This window comes from Anomaloglossus baeobatrachus, chromosome 4 (genome assembly GCF_048569485.1).
Source record: "Anomaloglossus baeobatrachus isolate aAnoBae1 chromosome 4, aAnoBae1.hap1, whole genome shotgun sequence".
Taxonomy (NCBI): Eukaryota; Metazoa; Chordata; class Amphibia; order Anura; family Aromobatidae; genus Anomaloglossus; species Anomaloglossus baeobatrachus.
Genome location: NC_134356.1, coordinates 384188380 through 384210893, shown reverse-complemented (window position 1 = coordinate 384210893; position 22514 = coordinate 384188380). Strand labels below are relative to the sequence as shown.

Here is a 22514-nt window from a genome sequence, read left to right as displayed (position 1 = left end):
AATTGCCGGCTGGTGAAAGGGTTAAAGGGAACCCGAAAGGTCCAATATGCACCCACAACCACGATCAGTTCAGGGTGCATATTGCTAGTCCCTGCCTAACCATCCCTGTATACAGTAGCATAGATAAAGATATCTTTAGAAAAGGAATTTCTAAAGATCTTTTACCGTACGCTAATGAGCTAGTGCCGTAGCCCCCTGGGCGTTGCTTCCCTTGCCAGTCACCCTGATTAGCATGTTAGTACGTCCACGTGGGCGTGCTAACATGCTAATGAATACGCAGCATCACAGGATTATCTCACTCACCTATCCGCCGCCATCGCGTCCAACGGGGGATAGGGGTCCTGGAGTTTGGATCATACACACTACTTCAGTCTGAAGCCAGGACGCGTACACCCGCCTTCATAGTGCGCATGACTAAAACTCCGGGGTCATGCGCACTGAGCCGAAATTCCCCGTTGGAAGCGATGGAGGTGTCCAGTGGTCAACTGGAATTTTGGACCACTCTTCTCTTTGCCAACTGTTCCAGGTCTCTCATATTTGAACGGTGCTTTCTCCCAACTGCAATTTTAAGATCTCTCCACAGGTGTTCAATGAATGGGATTTAGATCTAGACTTATTGCTGCCACTTCAGAACTCTCTAGGGCTTTGTTGCCATCCATTTATGGGTGCTACTTGAAGTTTGTTTAACACAATTGTCCTTCTGGTAGACCCATGAACTAGGATACAAACCTAAGTTTCTGATGCTGGGTACTTCAGTAATCTTCAGGTTTCATGATGCCTTGCACACAGCCAAGGTATCCAGTGCCAGAAGAAGCAAAACAACCTTAAAAAAATTTTGAACCACCACCATATTTGACAGTAGGTAGTTTTCTTTTCTTTGTAGGCCTGATTCCATTTTTCTTAAACAGTAGAGTAGACTGATTTGCTTTGCCAAAAAGCTCTATGTTGGTCTCATCTCATCTATGTTGGGCGGCACGGTGGCTCAGTGGTTAGCACTGCAGTCTTGCAGCGCTGGGGTCCTGGGTTCAAATCCCACCAAGGACACTATCTGCAAGGAGTTTGTATGTTCTCCCTGTGTTTGCGTGGGTTTCCTCCGGGTACTCCGGTTTCCTCCCGCACTCCAAAGACATACAGATAGGGACTCTAGATTGTGAGCCCCAATGGGGACAGCATTGCCAATGCATGTAAAGCGCTGTGGAATTAATAGCGCTATATAAATGAATAAAATTATTATTATTATTATTATCTGTCCACAAAATGCTTTCCCAGAAGGATTTTGGCTTAGTGATGTACAATTTTGCAAACTTCAGTTTAGCATTTTTGTTTCTATGTTAGCAGTGAGGTCCTCTGGGGTCTCCTGCTATAGCATTTCATTTCATACAAATGTCATTGGATAGTTCTCTCCGACACTGATGCACCCTTAGCCTGCGGGACAGCTTTCATTTCGTTGGAACTTGTTTGGGGCTACTTAATTCCATCTGGACCATCCTACTCTGCAACTTTTCATAGATTTTTCTCTGCCATCCACATCCGAGGAGATTAGCTACAGTGCCGTGGGTTGTGAACTTTTTGATTATGCTGCACACTGAGGACAAAGGAACATCAAAATCTCTGGAAATGGACTTATAACCTTGAAGTTGTTGATTTATTTTTTTTTTTTTTAACTATTTTGGTTCTCAAGGCCTCAGACAGTTCTCGTCACCTCTTTATGTTCACCATGCTTAGGCGGGAGAATCAGATGTGCTATGCTAATGACCCTCGGCTCCCACTCTGCTGTGAGCTTGAGCCATGTGTCATGCAACTGTGATCCAATCCTTTGATCGGACCACAGCTGTGGTGGAAAGGGAGAGCATGATCTCTCCATCTCCTCCATTGTCAGCCTGTGCGTATATCGCACTGCACTTGGATGACATCGGGTGCAGACCGATGTTTCACTGGCACCCATAGACTTCTATAAGTGTGAGTGACACGTCTCTCACTGATAATTGTAGCATGGTGCAATTTTTTTCTTGCATTGCACTCGTGCAAGTCATATGCCAGTGTGACTCTACCATTAGTGTGGAACACACAAAACACAATGTAAAGATTAAGTCAACTTCTCCCCTTTTTATCTGGTTTCGGGTGTGATCTTCAAGCATCACATGCTTGAAACAAAGTTGTTTATCCACAATTTCAGAAAGGTGACTAAAATTTTCTCCTACCAATTTTTTGTATTTTTGTCCTATTTTCCTTTTTTATATTTTTTTTTTTTCTTGAAATTCCAATGCTCACAAAGCAAATTTGTGTACATGAAATAATTTCTTTGGAGAAATACTTTATTTTCTGCAACAATTTAAAGGGTGCCAACACTTTCAAGCATGACTGTAGTTCACTGAGAATAACTTCACTGCAAATAAAATTTCCTTGGAAAATCCTTACAATTTAGTAAATTCACATACTGTCAGATCCATACATTTCTAGTGATTTTTATATTATTAATAAAATTATAGTTGCGTATGTGTTTTCTACTGATTTGGATGTACATGCTTTTAAGTAGTTTTCTACTTATTAGATGATACTAGATAATATTATTGTGTAAGTTTGCTACTATATTAATTGTAACAAGAATTGAACATATTTGGACACATTTTCATAAGTTTATATTGTATCATATTTACAAATTTACAGATTCTTATTGTTACTCTGCACCTTTCTAACTGACCTTAAGCATGCAGTGCGAGAGCAGGAAGGTGCACTGATCATTTATATTAGGTTCCATCGATTTATTTTCCTTTTTTTTTTTTTTCAGGCGCCTGTGGAGTAAGTGATAACAAAACAGGCATAAGGTTATATAAAGGTTGAGCAAAACATCAAAGTCAGTTTAATGCTCACGTTTTTATGTGTTTTTCTTAAAATTACATGGGCAGGGCTGTAATTAAAGGTATTTTTGTACTTCAGGTTGAAAACCACTCACAAATTGTTAATAAGACTGCAGTGCTGGTATATTTTTGATTATATACCTCATGCTGAGCTAGCCAGATCATTTATAGTGCTGCTTACCTTTGAAGTAAATCTGAATAATTCTGTATCACATATCTGTAATATTATTTACTTTTATGCTTAATTTGTATTATTTTTGAATGATAGTATTCATATTTTATTGCTGCTTATTTCTGTTTTCTTTTAATATTTTCTTTTTAACTTTTACATCAGCCATGAACTTTCTAAATAAAAGTGATATATTTGAAATTATTATTGCAACAAAACCTTGTACTTTTTAATAGTACATTTTATAAAATTCAGTTTCTGGATCACTCTGTGTAGAAAAATCAATAACCTCATATCTGAAATAAAAAAAATCTACTATCTTTTGGAAATGAAATGCATTGCACAGTAGTGTAGGTCTTGCCTTTATAACCTTTCGGGTATTGTCAGCACTGTAATTCATTGATAAAAATGCAACTAATGAAAGATTTGCAATAGCTAATCATTATCTGCTATTGCCATTCCCGCCCTACACTATGAGTACACCGGTGTACCGCGAGTGCAGTGCGATTTTTCTCTCGCCCCATAGACTTGAATGGGTGCGAGAGAAACCAGTAACGCATTACAGTCGCAGCATGCTGCGATTATTTTCTCAGTCCGATTAGGGCTGAGAAAATAATCACTCTTGGGTACTGACACATAGGTTAATATTGGTCCGAGTGGAATACGATGTTTTATCGCACTCCACTCACAACGATTTTCATGCCCTGTGTCTTAGGCCTACTTGTCCTAGTTTTTAATTAATACTTCCTACAAGGTGAGTACCGTTATGTGCCATGAGTGTCCATTTTTTATACCCTAATTTCCCTCCAATTAAGTATCTCTTTATCCTGCTTTCATGCAAAATGTTTACTTAAAATTCAACATTGCAGGTTTTCATGAAGTCTGTAAGCAAAAGCCATGTGTGGCATTAAAAGTACTGGGAAATTTAAAGTGTGCAATTTTCTTTCCATCAGTGGGATTTTTAAAGTGAATCTGTAAGGTGCAATATGCACTCAGAACCACAAGCAGTTCAGGGTGCATATTAGTAATCCCTGCCTAGCAGTCCCTGTATACACTAGTGTAGCTAAAGAGCTCTTTAGAAAAAGTATTTCTAAGATCGTTTATTATATGCTAATGAGGCCAGAGACTAGTCGCTAGGGCGTGAGTTCCCTTGGCTAGTAAGCCCCCTTAGCATGTTAGCATGCTCCTGTGGGTACTAACATGCCAATGAATGCGCAGCTTTGCCGCACATACTTCAGTCTTGATGGCAGCCTGCAGAGGATGGATTCACACTGCGCATGATCTGGAGTCCCGGGGACTTATGGTCATGCACACTACCACCTCACTGAAGCCAGAATGCTTAGACCCCTCATCAATTTAGTGTGCATGATCGGAAGCTCAGAGGACTCTGGAACCTGCACAGTGCGCATCCATCCTCCGCTGGCTGCCATCAAAACTGATGTATGCACGGTGAAGCTGCACATTCATTAGCAGGTTAGTACACCCATAGGGGGTGCTAACATCCTATGTGTGCCAGCTGCCCAAGAGAATTGATGCCCTTACAACTAGTTACTGGCCTCATTAGCATATAAGAAATGATGTTTAGAAATACTTTTTCTAAAGACCTGTTTATTTATGCTAGGACAGCTAGGCACGAATCACTAATATGCACCCAGAACTGCCCGAGGTTCTTAGTGCATATTACCCCTGACAGGTTCACTTTAATAAATGTTGTATGTAGTAATGAGCAGGTGTGCTCACCCCTGATTGATTCTAGATCGAGCATTGGGTGCTCTGGTATACCTTATGCTCTGCCGCGTATTGTGGGTGCTTGGAAATGTTGTTCATGAAACATCAAACACAAAGCATAGGCTTGCTTTACTGAATGATGGTAGCTGGCACTCCAGCTGGTGCCACTTGCAGACTCTGAATGGCTTTCACTGGGGGTAAAAACAATGTTTTTGGATGTAGGGTGTACCCCCAATAAAACAAAATAACCCGCCCATCCTACCCCAGAAATGCTCCCTTTATGGCTTGCTATATGAGGGCAAAGAGCCAAACTGCCCAATCATGCACCTCCATAATACTTGTTACCTGAGTTGAACTTCTACGAGCTTTTGACCTGCTCTACTCGAGTAAAGAAGACCCAAGCATCGTAGTGTTCACTCAACATTGAGTACTGAGCATAGTAGCACTTGCTCATTGCTAGTTTTATGTAAAACAGCCTGGATGAACACATTTACAGTAAATTACAATACAAAACACATACACTTTCACACTTCATTTACATAAAAGGTATAAAAGTGATTTAAAAGGAAACCTGTCATGACAAAACATGTGATTTACCTGCAGATATGGGGTTAATCTGCAGATTAATAGAATTCAAAATTTGTGCAACCCAATGCACTGAGGAAATTAACTTTAATTCTTCCAGCAGACTTGGCCTTTTAGTCATAGAAGCCTGGCTGGTGTCTCTTCAGTCACCTTTCCGTACATACTGAGTGACCGCTGTGACCACGTCACTGGAACTAACTGACAGCTGGCTCAGCACTGCTGTAATGCCAGCTGTCAGTCAATAATAGGGGATGTTTACAGCTGTGGATCACTACGTACTGATGGGTGACTGAAGAGACACCATCCATGCCTCCATGACTGAAAGCCTGAGACTGCTGGAAGGATTATAATTAATTTCCTACTAGCAGCTGGACTCTCAATGCAACTGCCACAATGGTTTAATACCCAATTAACCCCATATTTTCAGGTTAATAGCATTTTTTTAGATGACAGATATCCTTTAGAGGATATGGATAACAAATAAAGATGAGCGAATCGATGTGATGGACCTCAAATTTGGTCCGAATATTAGGAAATTTGCTGAACTTTGTGAATTTAAGAGTTTGTAATTTGATTTGCAAAATGTAGAATAAAAATACCGACTGCTGTATATATTTTAAGCTATGGTGTCGTTAGTGTTTTTTTTTTTTCCTCAGATATGTGACTTTAAAAGTTGAGTGAGAATAGAGTTGACAACCATTTGAAATGTATGGGAGATCTGGATCAATATACAAATGAAAATCTGCCAGACATTAAGCAAAATTAGACCCTTTTGGCATCTGCCGTTGCCCTATAGTAGTCTATGAATGCTATTTCAAAGAGGATGGTTGATACATTTTATTTATGGTTTTTGGTATATACTGCCAACAGTACGTAAAACGTATGTGAATTCAGCCATTCTTTGTAGCCTTGAATACATTTGGCTGGGTGCAGATTTTGCCATAGTGTGGAGCCATTTGTCATAGGTAGCCATAAAACATATTAAATTGTAACTATAGCAAGGCAGAACTGTAGGTTTGGTACATGTAAGTTTAGCAAGGTGGGTATGAAATATCACAGTTCTACACTGAAAAAAAGTTGTTGCACATCTGGTGTTTACTGGATTATATAAATTACGGAATGAAAAGCGAGCGTGCTATAGTTGTTTTACAAAGGACATACATAAGTCACAGTGTAACATTGTGGGATTCAAATATGATTGAGCTGGCTAAAAATATAAATTGTTGATTTTTTGCTTCATTTCACAGATGGGGAGCTGTATTCAGGGACTGCAGCAGATTTTATGGGAAGAGATTTTGCCATTTTCCGCACGCTTGGAAATCATCATCCAATTAGAACAGAGCAGCATGACTCCAGATGGTTAAATGGTAAGCAGAACACCTATTATAAAACAAAGTGGATGTGGAAACACTTAGATTGTAAGTTCTGGAATAAACCATGGAGAATAGTTAAAAATCCCAAGAAGTCACTTTTTAAATTAATTTAGTTTTCCGTTTCTGTTGTAAAAATGTTGACGTAAACCACCCCTGTCATAGTGGTCCTTTTTATTGCTGCTATTCACTTTTTTATGAAAATTGATAAGTTGACATTTTATACATGTACTGTACATTGAACATTAATTTTTCATGCTTTGTAATTTGCAATGAGTTTTCTGGGTTTTAAATCCCGCTTTTGCCCAGCTCTAGATAACTTTAAAAAAAAAACTTTAAAAGCGTCCTTTATGGCCCCTTTCACGCATCAGTTTTTTGCCATCAGTCACAATCAGTTGAATTTAAAACAAAAAAACGGATCCAGTGATTGATGCCGCTGGATTCGGTTTTATTTCATAGACTTGTATTAGCAACGTATGGCTTCACATTTCATCCGTCATCCGACGGATCCATTGAAAAATGTTTGTTCATCAGACGGAGACTATGTCCACAGTAACGTTTTACATGTATGTCGAAAAAACTGAAAGCGATGGATCCGTCGCCGTCCATCGTTTGGTAGAATGGAAACGCAGTGGGCGCAGGATCCATCATCATCTGTCACATGAGGAAATCCGATGACGGATTCCGATTTTTTTTAACTGCGCATGCGCCAATTATTATTTAGCCCCCAGCTGGTCGGATCCGTCGAAAAATGGATCCGTCACATCAGTTTTTCCACAATCTGCAACGGATCCATCGATCCGTTGAGAAAACGGATTGTGACTGATGGCAAAAAACTGATGTGGGAAAGGGGCCTCACTCTTAAACCTCTTAAATGTCACTGTCAAAAAATGATAGCAGCATTTAAGCGTTATGGTCCAGCCTTGAAATTAGTTCTGGCATTCAATACCCACGTTCCCACATCTTCGCGGGATGTTCGAAAGGAGCCGATGGGTTGTCAGAACAGTAGGGGCTGGCCGAAGGCTCCAGTGCCTCTCATATAATCCCTTCTGTGACATGCAGGCTGTGGCTGTACATCATAAAAGACTTTGATAATATGGTATTACTGTATTCAGAAAAAGCGATCAAATAAATGCTGTTTTCTGTGACTAGTGTTTTCACCACATTGCCTATCTCTGAAAATAATGAAAAGAGCGTTCACTTAACCTGCCTGGGTCCAGCATGGCCTCTCTGCCAAAGTATCACTGGTGGTTTACAGATTGCAGCTGTTACATCATAAATATGTTAAGGTTATGTGCATATGTTTAGGATTTGATGCAGAAATTTCTGTACCATTTCCGCATCTCTTGGCAGGGAAAATGCAATGACGCAAAAATGATTTTTCTTTATTTTTTTTTGGTGCGTTTCTAAAGGGCATTTTTTGATGCAAATTTTTCCCATTCATTACTATGGGTGATCTCTGGAGCAAAAACATTGAAAGAATTCACATACTAGAGATTTTGAACTTGTATCAAATCTGCAAGAAGAATATTGTCAATGTGTGCATTATACTTCATGATTCTCATTGACTTTGCTGGGACCAGGATTCCCTTCAGGTTTTGTGACAAATCTGCACTATAAAATGCGTCGTGTGCACACAGCCTTATAAAGCCAATCACTAAGCTCAGCAGTTCTGTCAATGTATAGGGATTAGGCTGGGAAGCTCAGTGATTGTCTGCAGCAGTTGTACGCATTACCAATACCTCATATAAACAATGATTGCAGCAGCAGTGGAGAGCCAGCACCGAAGTCAAGGACGGTGAGTAAGATTTTTTTTTATTTTTATAACCAAGTGCTTATCAATTGCTTGAAAAGCAATAAACCTACAAAATCCTTTTAATTTTTCAAAAATGTATAAAAAGAGAATAGATAAAGATCACATTTTATTGAAAGGGTTTCTCAACACTCCATTATATGGAAACATTGGGTATCTCTGGGATAAAGGATTGTAGCACTATGTCCAATAGACAATTTACCTCACCTACATGTCCTAAAATGGCAGCAAAGGCGCATCATATAGTTATAGAGGTTGTCCACTAGTTTAACATAGATGGCCTATCCTAAGTCTAGGTTATCTGTGTCTGATGGGCCAGAGTCTCACACCTGGCAACCCCACCGATCAGCTGTTCTTGGGGCCATCAGTGGCAGTAGGCAGCCGGATATTCACAGTTCAAGAGCTACCCCATCAACTGTTAGTGGGCGTGGACAGCTACATCACATTCTCTTCCTTTTCATTTGAATGGAAGATGGATGTGCAATACCCGACCACGACCAATATCAGAAAGTGGAGCAGCTCCAAAACTGAGCATTTTCGGCTGCCACTGACTGCACCTACAACAGCTTAACGGTGTGATTGCCAGGTATCGGAGTCTGGCTGTTCAGGGAGTGATGACCTATCCTAAGGATAGGCCATCAATGTTAAAGTAGTTGACAACCTCTGTAATGATAAAAGGACACTCATTTACACTGTGTATTTTTTTTTCATTTCTCACATCTTGTGCATTTTAAAATATAAGATCAGTACAGTATCACATTTGTCATAATTATTTTTTTATGTTTGGGGAACATCTATGCTGATATCTATGTTTCTGACCAATATTATTGCGTAAAGCCAAGTGGATCATCTTGCGCAACCCTAGTCCATGGCCCAGGCCAAAGCTCTCTCTTTGTGGAGAGGAGCTGCACAAATTTCCATATCCTGCAAGGAGTTTGTATGTTCTCCCCGTGGTTGCGTGGGTTTCCTCCGGGTACTCCGGTTTCCTCCAACACTCCAATAGACATACAAATAGGGACACTAGATTGTGAGCCCCAATGGGGACAGTATTGCCAATGTATGTAAAGCGCTGTGGAATTAATAGCGCTATATAAATTAATAAAATTATTATTATTATTATTATTATTATTATTATTATATCCTCCTGGAGCTTATGCTCTACTTATTATTAGCAGGCTGGTGAGATGTAACTTGTGCACTGCACATGGGACAGATGATGTCACTTCAGACAAATCAAACACTGTACTGGTGGATGCTCAGAAAATCTGTGCAGCTCCTGTCCATACCCAAAGAGCACTAATGTGGTCTGTGGACCATAGCTGTACAAACCAATCTGCTCATCTCTTGTGTTACAATATTTTTCTCTAGTCATTATTAACCTGTATTCTTCCTTTGAATATGTACATATTGGAAAACATGCTTGCTGAGTCAATATACTTTATGCTTTTAGGTTCAATGTGAAAGATTTTGATTCTTAAGTAGAGTTGAGCGCGGTTCGCGGTTCGAGGTTCTCCAGTTCGCGGCTCGAGTGATTTTTGGGGCTGTTCGAGATCGAACTAGAACTCGAGCTTTTTGCAAAAGCTCGATAGTTCTAGATACGTTCGAGAACGGTTCTAGCATCAAAAAGCATGGCTTTTTACAGCTACAGTGTGCAGGAGCCATCGCTGGCAGCCTGCCACAAGCTGGTAACCAAGATAAACATCGGGTATCCAAGCAAAGCGCTTTGGTTAGTAACCCGATGTTTATCTTAGTTACGTGCAGGAAGCCCACACTTTCCCGCTCAGCTCGCTCCGCCCCCTCCTGCCCGCGGCATGTACACATATACACACACACACACACAAACCCCCCCCGCCCCCCCCGCTCGGCTTACCTGCGGTGATGAAGTCCCGCCATCCCGACCTCAGCGCTGTCACTTTCCTCCATGGTCCATGGCCGCCGCTTGTCACATCACCTTCTCTCGCTTCCGACCCGAGACTGACTAGCGGTGACGTCACGGACCTCTCGCGATACTTGAGGGGAAGGCGCCGGTCATTGAACTCAGTGGGGCTGTCAGTGTGCTGGAGATCAGCGCAGGTAATGTACCTCGCTGACAGCAGCACTTGTCACCCCCCTGCAGTGACCTGGGCTGACCCATTGATGTTAGCTCAGGTCACTGCACTGCTCTCCCAGCCAATGGGGAACATCCTGCTCTTCATTGACTGGGACAGTGTGGATCATCATGGCAACCCCTTGGATTACAGCATACCTGGATTTGTTTTTCAAACTAATAAATTGGTTAAAGAGGGAATGTTTTGGGGAGTGTTTTTTCAAATAAAAATGTGTTTGTCGTCTATTTTTTTTTATTACTGACTGGGTTGGTGATGTCGGGTATCTGATAGACGCCTGACCTCACCAACCTCAGGGCTTGATGCCAGGTGACATTACACATCTGGTATTAACCCCATATATTACCCCGTTTGCCACCGCACCAGGGCGCGGGATGAGCTGGGGCGAAGCACCAGGATTGGCGCATCTAATGGATGCGCCACTTCTGGGGCGGCTGCGGCCTGCTATTTTTAGGCTGGGGAGAGTCCAATAACCATGGACCTCCCTAGTCTGAGAATATCAGGCCCCAGCTGTCTGCTTTACCTTGGCTGGTGATCCAGTTTTGGGGGACCCCTACGTGTTTTTTTTTTTAAATTATTTATTTAATTTAAAATAACAGCGTGGGGTGCCCTCAGTTTTGGATTACCAGCCAAGGTGAGGTTGCCAGCTGTGGTCTGCAGGCTGCAGCCGTCTGCTTTACCCTAGCTGGCTACTAAACTAGGGGGAACCCTACGTCATTTTTTTTTCATTTTTTTGGCTAAATACAAAGCTAAGCACCCCTTAGTGCCACATGAAAGGCACCAAAGGGTGCTCCACTTTTTCTCCACTTTTTCTCCACTTTTTCTCCACTTTTTCTCCACTTTTGCTCCACTTTTGCTCCACTTTTTCTCCACTTTTTCTCCACTTTTGCTCCACTTTTGCTCCACTTTTTCTCCATTTTTTCTCCACTTTTTCTCCACTTTTTCTCCACTTTTTTCCCATTTTTTTCTCCACTTTTGCTCCACTTTTTCTCCATTTTTTCTCCACTTTTTCTCCATTTTTTCTCCACTTTTTCTCCATTTTTTCTCCATTTTTTCTCCACTTTTTCTCCATTTTTTCTCCACTTTTTCTCCACTTTTTCTCCACTTTTTCTCCACTTTTTCTACATTTTTTTCTCCATTTTTTCCATTTTTTTCTCCATTGTTTTCTCCACTTTTGCTCCACTTTTTCTCCATTTTTTCTCCACTTTTTCTCCACTTTTTCTCCACTTTTTCTCCACTTTTTCTCCACTTTTTTTCCATTTTTTTCTCCACTTTTTCTCCACTTTTGCTCCACTTTTTCTCCATTTTTTCTCCACTTTTTCTCCACTTTTTCTCCACTTTTGCTCCACTTTTTCTCCACTTTTTCTCCACTTTTGCTCCACTTTTTCTCCACTTTTTCTCCACTTTTTCTCCACTTTTTCTCCACTTTTGCTCCACTTTTTCTCCACTTTTGCTCCACTTTTGCTCCACTTTTTTCTCCACTTTTTCTCCACTTTTTCTCCATTTTTTTTCTCCACTTTCTCTCCACTTTTTCTCCACTTTTTTCCATTTTTTTTCTCCACTTTTTCTCCACTTTTGCTCCACTTTTTCTCCATTTTTTTCACCACTTTTTCTCCACTTTTTCTCCACTTTTTTCTCCACTTTTTCTCCACTTTTTCTCCACTTTTCTCCACTTTTTCTCCACTTTTTCTCCACTTTTTCTCTGTTCTTTTTCTATGGTCGGTCTACCCATTAGCTCTGCCATGCATACTGTAGCTCTACACCTACTGCACATGTTACTTTATGATTGACATCTCTTTCATACCAGAGCTGTCTAAGCCTACTCTGACCCCATATTTGTCATTACTGTATTGTCCTTGTACTGTATTATGACATTTGTATCATGTGTTTCATTTGCTGTGTTGCAATTTTTTTGCTGCATCCCAATTGTACCTCTACATTGTTCTAGTTTATGTTATTGTTCTCTCACTCTTATGTGATACTGATTATTGTCATTTTTCATGATTACATGCAGATAAGTCCAATCTGACGAAGGCTCAGGCCGAAACGTCATTTGTAACTTGTTTTGGACAAAAACATATATGCTTATGAAAAAATTTTTTTTCTTAATACGGACCAATAAAGAGTGATTTTGCATTACTATCCGTTGTGACTTACTGACTTAGTCTGGGAGATTTAGAGTGCCGAGGTTACTCACTAATTTTATCTATTATTACCTCTGAGCACCTATATACCAGTGAGCAGAGCTTCCTCTACAGTAGTTCTCCTGATTAGGCATGCCCTTACCTCATGAGCAGGGCATTGCAGCTTTGGTAGCAACCATTACGACATGGACTCTGCTGCTGTGGACCCGGGGAGAGTGAGTGCAGATTCATTGCACCCACACTCCTCACATGAAGGGTCCGCACTCCTAGAAAATGGGGGATACGTTCCCTGAGTGTCTCCCCCCCATATTCTAGACGGTCCAGAGTCGTCGTGGGACCCCTTTATTTTTTTTCTTACAATAAATTGGTGAAAGAGGAAATGTTTTGGGGACTGTTTTTTCAAATAAATTTCTTTTGTTGATTTTTTGTTTTTGTTAGTACTGACAGTTTATGATGTTGGGTATCTAATAGACGCCATGACATCACAAACTGCTGAGCTTGATCTCAGGTGACTTTACAGCTAGTATCAACCCGATTTATTACCCCGTTTGCCACTGCACCAGGGCACGGGATGAGCTGGGGTGAAGCGCCAGGATTGGCGCATCTAGTGGATGCGCCACGTCTGGGGTGCCTGCGGCCTGCTATTTTTAGGCTGTGAAGGCCCAATAACTATGGAACTTTCCACCCTGAGAATACCAGACCACAGCTGTCCGCTTTACCTTGGCTGGTGATCCAATTTGGGGGGGACCCTACATTTATTGTGTAATTATTAATATTTATAAAATAATTATAAAAAAGAGCCTGAGGGGACCTCCACATTGGATCCCCAACCACGGTAATGCTGCCAGCTGTGGTTTTCAGGCTACAGCCGTCTGCTTTACCCTAGCTGGCTATCAAAAATGGGGGGACCCAAAGTCATTTTTTTTTTTTTAACTATTTTTTAAATAGAAAAAATTAATGGGCTTCCCTGTATTTTGATTGCCAATCAAGGTAACGGCAGGCAGATGGGGGTGGCAACCCATAGCTGTCTGCTTTATCTGCGCTGAGAATCAAAAATACCGCGGAGCGCTACGTCATTTTTTTAAAGATTTATTTTTACAGCACTGTGATGTCCAGCAATCAAAATACAGGGAAGCCCATTTTATTTTTAGTTATTTAAATAAATAATTAAAAAAAATATATATGGGCTCCCGCTGCATTTTTTGTATTGCTAGCTAAGGGTAATCCAAGCAGCTACTGGCTGCTAACCCCCACTGCTTGGTGTTACCTTCACTGGCAATGGAAAATCCAGGGAAGCATTTTTTATTTTTTTTGCCAAAAAACTAGAAAAAAAAGGACGTGAGCTTCGCCATATTTTTGTATGCTAGCCAGGTACAGCAGGCAGCCACGGGCTGCCTCCAACCCCCAGTTGCCTATTTGTACCCGGCTGGGAACCAAAAATATAGGGAAGCCCGTTTTTTTTTTAATTATTTCACTTATTTCATGAAATAATTAAAAAACAAATGACGTGGGCTTCGCCCCATTTTTGTGTCCAGCCGGGTACAACTAGGCAGCTGGGGATTGGAATCCGCAGCACAGGTTAGCCCGAAGTTTCTGGGCGCCTCTGCTGCGGATTTCAGTCCGCAGCCGTCCCAGAAAATGGCGCTCTCATAGAAGCGCCATCATCTGGCGCTGTAGCCAACTCTTCCAACAGCCCTGGAGCCGGGTGGCTTGTTGGGTAATCATGAGTTAATATTGGCTTTGTTTTACTAGCCAGTATTAAGCCAGAGATTCTTAATGTCAGCCACGTTTGACCCGGCCATTAAGAATCTCCAATAAAGGGTTAAAAAAAACACCACACAGAGAAAAAATACTTTAATAGAAATAAATACACAGACACATTAGAGACTCCATCTTTAGTACCCCCTGTCAGCCCTCCACCATCCTGCTCTTCTGTCTTCTTTCTTTCTAGTGTAGTAGTAGTAGTGACGATTGTAGTGAGGATGAGATTCACCAGCCCATCACTTGGGGCTGGGGAACCTCCATCCTCACTACAATCCTCACTAGTGTAGTAGTAGTGACGATTGTAGTGAGGAAGGATGAGATTCACCAGCTCATCACTTGGGGCTGGGGAACCTCCATCCTCACTACAATCATCACTAGTGTAGTAGTAGTGATGATTGTAGTGAGGAAGGATGAGATTCACCAGCTCATAACTTGGGGCTGGGGAACCTCCATCCTCACTACAATCATCACTACAATCGGGAAGCAGCGTGCAGCCTTCACTCCGTGAGTGATCATTGCTGGCTGTCAGCGGTAACAGCGGTAACGCTGACAGACGCGTTACCATAGCAACGGTGCTCTCGGAGCCACGGTTAGCGGTGACATCACCGCTAACTGCGTTGCTATGGCAACGGTGATCTCCGTTAATGACCGGCTGTGTCAGCCGGTCCCTAACGGAACGGGGAGTCGACCGTGTGCTAGAGCATGTCGCCGGTACACGGCGATACACATATGTGCACCGTGTACCGGAGAGATGCACTCGCAGGTCCTACATGACGTGTCATACTCATTTGACCAGTCTGTAGCCAATGAGATAATAGCCACGTGACTGGTCACATGGCTATTTTGACGTCACGATAGGTCCTGCATCTCTGCTGGCAGTGCCGTCACCGGGAGGATTCAGCGATCATCGGATGGAATAGCGGCAGGAGACAGAGTGCAGAAGGGATCGCGAGGACCGGTAAGTGTTATGGCAATGTTTATTAACTGTTTGTGTACATTTATAATGCATTTTTATATGTTTGTGATTGCCTCCCATTATAGCCTATACGTTCGAGTTCGGTTCGTCGAACGTTCGACGAGCCGAACTCGAACGGGATCCCCGTTCGGCGAACCGAATTCGAGCCGAACCGGGACCGGTTCGCTCATCTCTATTCTTAAGATGTCCATGCCAAATGAAACACACACATACCAAACATGATTCTCACCATCATTGACCAATCTTCTTCATTTAGACCACCACAATGAACTTTCAGCTGGTGTTCAATACAAATTTACTGTTGACTGGGTAATTTGAGTTCATGTGCATAGGGGAAGTAAAGAGATGTACCAGAAGGAGGATGTCGTGACAATGAGAGTCACTATGGTGTGACTGGCTTAACTGACATAGCTTTGCAAAGCTCTCCTCCTGTGAAAATAAGACCCATTTGCAAATTAATTAGTTTCTGGTGGCAGCTTGATTGTTGACCTAAAGTTTGTAGAATGTAAAAACAATTGGATTAGTGTGTGGTATACAAAAGCCCTTTGCAGCATTGAGTCTGTTTTTCCAATCTGTTGAAGACAAATTGAAGAAATCTATCCATAAAGCAACAGTCAAGGTTAAGTGTGAAATAACTATAGTAACAGAGACACAGCATGTCCTATGGTCCAGTGAATTTGGCCAACCCACTTGATACTAGAGTGCCTGCGTGGAATGCAGCATGAAATAAAGCCCCACATGGTATGCAGATTAGACTTCCATTCATTAATCAATTACAAAGGTGTTAAAGAGAGACATTCAGCCATTAGACATGTCTTCAGAAACTTGAGTGAAACATTTCTTTCTTAAAGAACAGTCATTGACCAGTTTGCAAGAGCCAAAGTGAAATGTTGGGAAATAAACAGCATTTACAGGACTTAATGGGTCTGGATGAACCCCTCCAGATGGCACATTTATCCTTTAAAATTTAATAAGTCTAATTAGTATAAAACTATAATGAATAAAAACGAATTGGTTTATTGATTTTAGAGGCTTCGATGATCAGAAAATTAGGTAAAGGAATAGAATTAAAAATCTGAGTATTACACTTTCAAAGATTTGTCTTGCCACAACAATAGCCTTCCATATGCCTTATTGGCATCCTATAGGGATAACAGCTGATCTTCTTTTTAAAGAGGTTTTTCCAGTTACATTGGCTTAGAAATAATTCTTTAGCTTGGCTTAGAAGTAAAATATTTAGCTTCATTATTCTCTCATAATGAGAACATGTTACTGAAGATGAATCAAATTGGCCTTGGAATCAGAATTCTTTTGCTATTTTGCTTTGGGCAAATTCAACTAAATGGTACCTTCCCACCTGCCACATTGCTGGATGCTAAAAGGCAAAGAAAGAGTTAAAACAAAAAAAATCACTCATCTGTCCATGTCTCTCACATGTCCCTGTGCACAGCTCCTCACTAGCCGTCTTCCGTCTCCACAGTGTTCTTTGGCACCAGCAGTGCTGACTATTCTTATGACAAAATAATGGCTCCGGGTGACCTAAGCAGTGCATGGAAATTTGATTTCAATGACATTTGCCATGTTTTATGCCAACCTTAATCACAACTATGAATACCCATGCATCCTGTTAATACATTACATGTATTGCTAATCTTAGTTGGCTTTTTTTGCAATTAACTTGATTCAAACATTCCTTAGCTAAATCTTTCTCTATTTTTGTCTAAATTAGGTTTAGCTTTGGAGCTCTACAGTCAGACTAGTTATTCCAACAATTTAAAATTGTCATTGGGTATTTTGTATCGCACTATGTGATAACCTTAAGCCACTGTTTGTAGAGATAGGGGTGAAATCACAAATTACCATGACTAATGCTTATTATTACTCAGTAGAGTAAACATTTGCAGTTGATTGGTAGCCATAATTTTAACGTTATTTTTACTTGACCGAAGAACTTTTATTTGGAATGTGCATAGTTTTATCTCTTTATTGCTTTATGATTGATTGACAGTTCTGATCACATGTAGTGTGACGATGTTGGCCATACCGCATTTTCCGACACTAACAATTTTTATCCTCTAATACCTTCTAAATGAGTCTTTAATCCCTTCACCTGAGGCAATTTCCCATTTTTTTTATCTTTTTGTCCTCCCCCTCTTCAAATAGCCATAACATATTTATTTTTCTGTCAATATAGCCATATGAGGGTTAGTTTTTTACGAGATGAGTTGTATTATTGAGGGACTTAATTCATTTTACCATATAGGATACTGGAAAATGGGAAAAAAAATGAAAATGCGTTGAAACTGCAAAAAAAGTGCAAGTCTATGATTTTATTTTTTTCTCCTCTTCAATATGTGGTAAAACTGACATGGCAGTATCATTTTCCATCTCAGTACACAGCAGAAATTATGATACTCCTACTACTATGGGCCTGCCTTCACAGGATGATCATAATGACAGACATAGCGGTCATCAGCTATCATGATAGCCCATCGGCGTCCTGTGATCTTGTCACAAAGCCACCGATAGGAGCAGGGAATAATGCACCCCCATGTCAGTGCATGTTAAATCCCGCTGTCATAGATTGAAAGCAGGATTTAGTTGGTTATTAAATAGAGAGACACAACTTTTGACATTCAGTACATATATGTCAAAAGTAGGGGGGTATTGTAGTGCAGGTGCATTAAAATCCTTACCTATCACTATCTTTCCCTGTTTCTAGTATTACTGGAAGTCATCTTCTTGATCACATGTCTTCATCTTTTCTTACTTCCCCAGTGTAAGCCTAATAAAGCCTTGGAATGAGGCTTCTTAGACTTACTTTATGAAAGCAATGTTCAGTCCACACATAAGCCTCTGTATTATGTGATTAGTTTTATATGAGGTCCTAAAATCCATATGAGTACCGGTCTGGTGCTGAGAATACAGGAGGACCGAGACCGGTAAATAGTTTAATTCATCCGTCCTATACTATAGACACATTTAGCAGGGACTAATGGATAAATGTTTTTGCTAGAATTGCTGGTAGAAGCTTGCTGAATCTAGCAATACAAGCTTACAAGAGCGTAAGCACTCCGCTCCTTGCCAACGAGAAAAGCCTCTATGGTTGGACTCTAAACTAGGCAAGAATCAGTAACCCATAAACTTAAAAATTCCTCTCTTGATGAGATCAGAGAGGATTTTTAATAACTGATATATTGTAAAGTTACTTATTTTACAATCTAAGTTTAACCATTTGTGATGATACATCTTAAGTGCCAAAATCAATAGTATACTATGTACAGAAATAACTTTTGACACTTCTATTTTCTTAAGACTTTTCGGCTCTACCAATTGTTTTCATCCATTCTCTATTTTGTACTTCTTACTCTTTCTTATAAAATAGCGTGGGAAACTGCAGCAGCTGTCACCGGACTTGTCACAGACTCAACACTAAGTGAGGGAAACTTAGGTCACTATGTAATGGGGCTACAGACAGTAGTGGTCACACTTGGGAATGAAACTAAACTGTGTAATTGTGACTGTTTTATAGATCTTGTTTAGACGAATCAGTGAATTTTATAATAAGGTGGAACAAGAATGGAGAGACTGACAGTGTTCAGTTGATGAATTCAATAATCAATTTAAAAAAAACACTACGGCCTACTTGTATACTGTATGTTCTTCATACTAATGATTTTACTCTACATGAGCTGGGAATAAGTAATTAACCAATTCAGGTTCTGAATAATCTTTTGTTTTTTACAGTTATTAAATCCACTGTGAGGACAATACTGATTTCTTTAAATCAATAATGACCATAGTAGCAATTGATAAAAAAAATGTTTGTCCCTTTGCATTTCCATTAACTGCTATGAGGCTAATGAATTGCACAAGGGTACATTTTGGACTCTGGTCATCTTTTTTATGATGTCCATGTATTTAGCAAGCCACAATAGAGTAGTCTTCAAAGATATTGTATCCTGCAACATAGATGGACGCCACTGTATGTAAACTCTATACAAGTAATAGTATATGTACCACAAACAACATTATTAATGCAGGAGTCACAAGAAAAAAATTATGATCTCACTAAATGGAATGGACATCATATTTGCTTTCAAACCATCTTGCAGGGCCATTAAAACTTGAGTTTTGAGTTTCTTACATTTGAGGTAATCTGTTTCTAAAGGATTAAAAATGATATGTAAGATCACAAATGAATATTGCTCCTTACCAAGTATAAAAAAAACAACCAAGCTTTATAGATCCAGTGACTTCACCCTTTTCCCAGGCTAGTGTTAGGGGAGCTCATTTGAATAATACATTAAAACAGAGGCAAAATGTAAGGGAAAATGCAATATAGTTAAAAATTAAGAAGTCCAAAAATATTATAAGCCCTTAAACTCAGTAGTCTAAGGTTACATAAGATATGTTCTTAAATATGTTTACAACTTTAGTTTAACATTAGAGATGACCTAATGCAATTGGAAAAGAATTGTTAAATTTTGCAAAAATTTGTATTCTACAGAATTTTTTTCAGTTTGGCATATGTATATTCAGCAATATGGCTGTCATTTGTGGCTTTTGCTTTATTAAACAATAGAGAGACAGCAAAAGATTAAACAAATATAATAATACTCACCTGCTCCAATGACAGTGTTGTTCTGTCCTCCACGACGCTTGTTTTGGATTTTCCATGTCAAATACATATTCTTCAACCTGCTTCACTCTGGGCTAGTTAACCAGGTCAACAAAGCCTCTATTGTCACTGGCTCGTTTGATCATATCTAGTGTAACATATGTTCTAATTTGTATATATTTTCTATTGTTTTATTATGGAACACTTTTTGATCAGGGCATTATGCTATGCTATTATGGTAAGAAGGCTGGCATTAAAATATTTTTTTTATATTCGCTACTTTGTGTTTCCATAGTTCAGCACCTTTATATTGCCTTTCTTTTTGTTTCAATGGAAAACATACTTGGCAAAACACAAACTTTTCATTGCATTATATCCTTCTCCGTGGAGGAAGTTTGGAAGAAATTTACAATTTCCTGTTTTACAACAAAAAAAACTATGTTGCCCTATAGGTATTTTAAACATCTATACTCCTCTTAGAAAATAACGAATTCCTATCACAATTCCCAGGGTGATAAAGAATAACTGTATGTATTATTCTAAAATTTGTGCCAGATCATGAACTGCTGCTTAGTAATAGTCATGAAAGGGGAGTGTTAACACGGAGAGTCCATTACAGTATCAGATGCCTTTTTGTAAAATAATGTTGAACCTATTCCAGGTTTCATTTAAGATGTAGCTTTACCAGGTGGCAGAATTCTGTGGAAATATGAATCGTTGATCATTTTGGCAAAAGTAGTCATTTTTATGTGTTTTCAGGGAATTGTAAAAACCCTGTGAGTGAGGGAGTTACAATACAGATTGATTTTCTGAGCTTTTATTATGACCAAGATACTTAAAATAGCAGATATCCTGTCTCAAGTGCTTAACAATGCAAACAAAGTCATTAAAAAGTGTAATAGAAAAAGTCAAGCAAAGTCAAATTGTCCTGATTCTGGAAAAAAAGAAGACTATCATTGTACTCTTCAATTTGCTGGAGAAATGCACAAAAACAAGCAATTCCAAACGCCTATTTAAAAAGCTGTAACTACAAATGAGTTTGTATTGTGCAAACAAGATGAATTGGTGACCACTTAAGATTTAGCAAATAATCAATCAATGTCAGCATTTCAAGAAAACAAGAAATGTGTAATGTCATTGTATACTTCAATTCGGGATGGTACTTTAAATTCTGATATTTATAAGTTGGACGCTTACCTGGAGCCAAGTGAGCATAAAAGTCCACGCAGCTATACATTTTTCAAATTCCATTAACCTCATCAAAATACTTTATTCCCTATCTAAATTATGGTACTGTGTTCTTTACAAACCAGTGCCATAATAAAACTGTTATATCCAGACTGTTAGAATATACCTTATTCAACTCATATAGTTGTTTTGGTTTTGTAAAATTAAATTTACTTTTTATCCATGTAGAGTCTGTGTTGTTTATGTTATTTTATTTCTGGATGGTTTTCTGGAAATATTGAGATTTCTGAAATATGTTGACCATTTGCAGGACGTGAAAATCCCTTAGGCTTAATATGAGTCATGAAGCAAATGTGTTAGTTTTGTACAGGTTTTTAGATTTTAACATTTTGTATGACCCATCACTGTAAGGATAGTTTCACACATCCAGCTTTTTGCCGGTTTGCCGGATTCTGTGCACGGCAGTGTAGTATGATACAGTACAGTGGCAGCGCCGCAACTTCCGGGTCACATGCTCCGGTCACATGACAGCATGTGACCGGCACTTGTCGCGCTGCCAAAGTACTGTATACACTGTAGTGGCGTGCGCCGCATCTGCCAAACCGGCGAAAAGCCGGATATGTGAAACCGGCCTTAATTGCAAAATCAGATTTTTAGCTCCTCTATAGTTTTATCTATAGTAGAGGTGTAAGGCATGGTGGTTAATGGAGTTGTCTGGCCTGAAATTAAAAGTCACACTGTAATTATTGTTCTCTATTCTCAGTGTGGCTGAAGGAAATTTGTCAGTAGGTTTCACATTCGAAATTATATGTAGTTCTTTCAAAGACAAGTTAAGCAACATTTTTATATGGCCAGTCTACTTTTCCATTAGTGAGAAATCCGCATATAAATTAGTAAGCAAATAAAGTTTTACAACTATTTGTAGATCTGAAGCCTCTGTCACTCCAGATCTATTCTCTGTGCAGCTTTGCTTTATCCTGGTTGTCTGAATGGCTCCTTTGTTGTAGTCACACAGTATAGAGTTTGTCTGTGGAGCATGAGAAGGTGACACTTGGTGGAAAATAGAGCTGGAGTGACAGAGTCTTCAGATCTACATAGAGTTCTTCAGGCACATTTACATATCAATTCAAATGCTGATTTCTCAGTAATGGAGGAACAGACTGGTCATGTAAAGGTATTGCTGGACTTGTCTT

The 22514-nt window shown here is 39.8% G+C and overlaps 1 protein-coding gene across 1 annotated transcript in view; it reads left to right on the top strand.

The window, feature by feature from the left end:
- Positions 1–22514, top strand: part of SEMA3A (semaphorin 3A) — a 376079-nt gene that overhangs the window by 266378 nt on the left and 87187 nt on the right. Inside the window, exon 6 of the mRNA XM_075345229.1 lies at positions 6588–6707. Within this exon, the coding sequence (XP_075201344.1) occupies positions 6588–6707 (120 nt within the window). The remainder of the gene's footprint in view (positions 1–6587; positions 6708–22514) is intronic.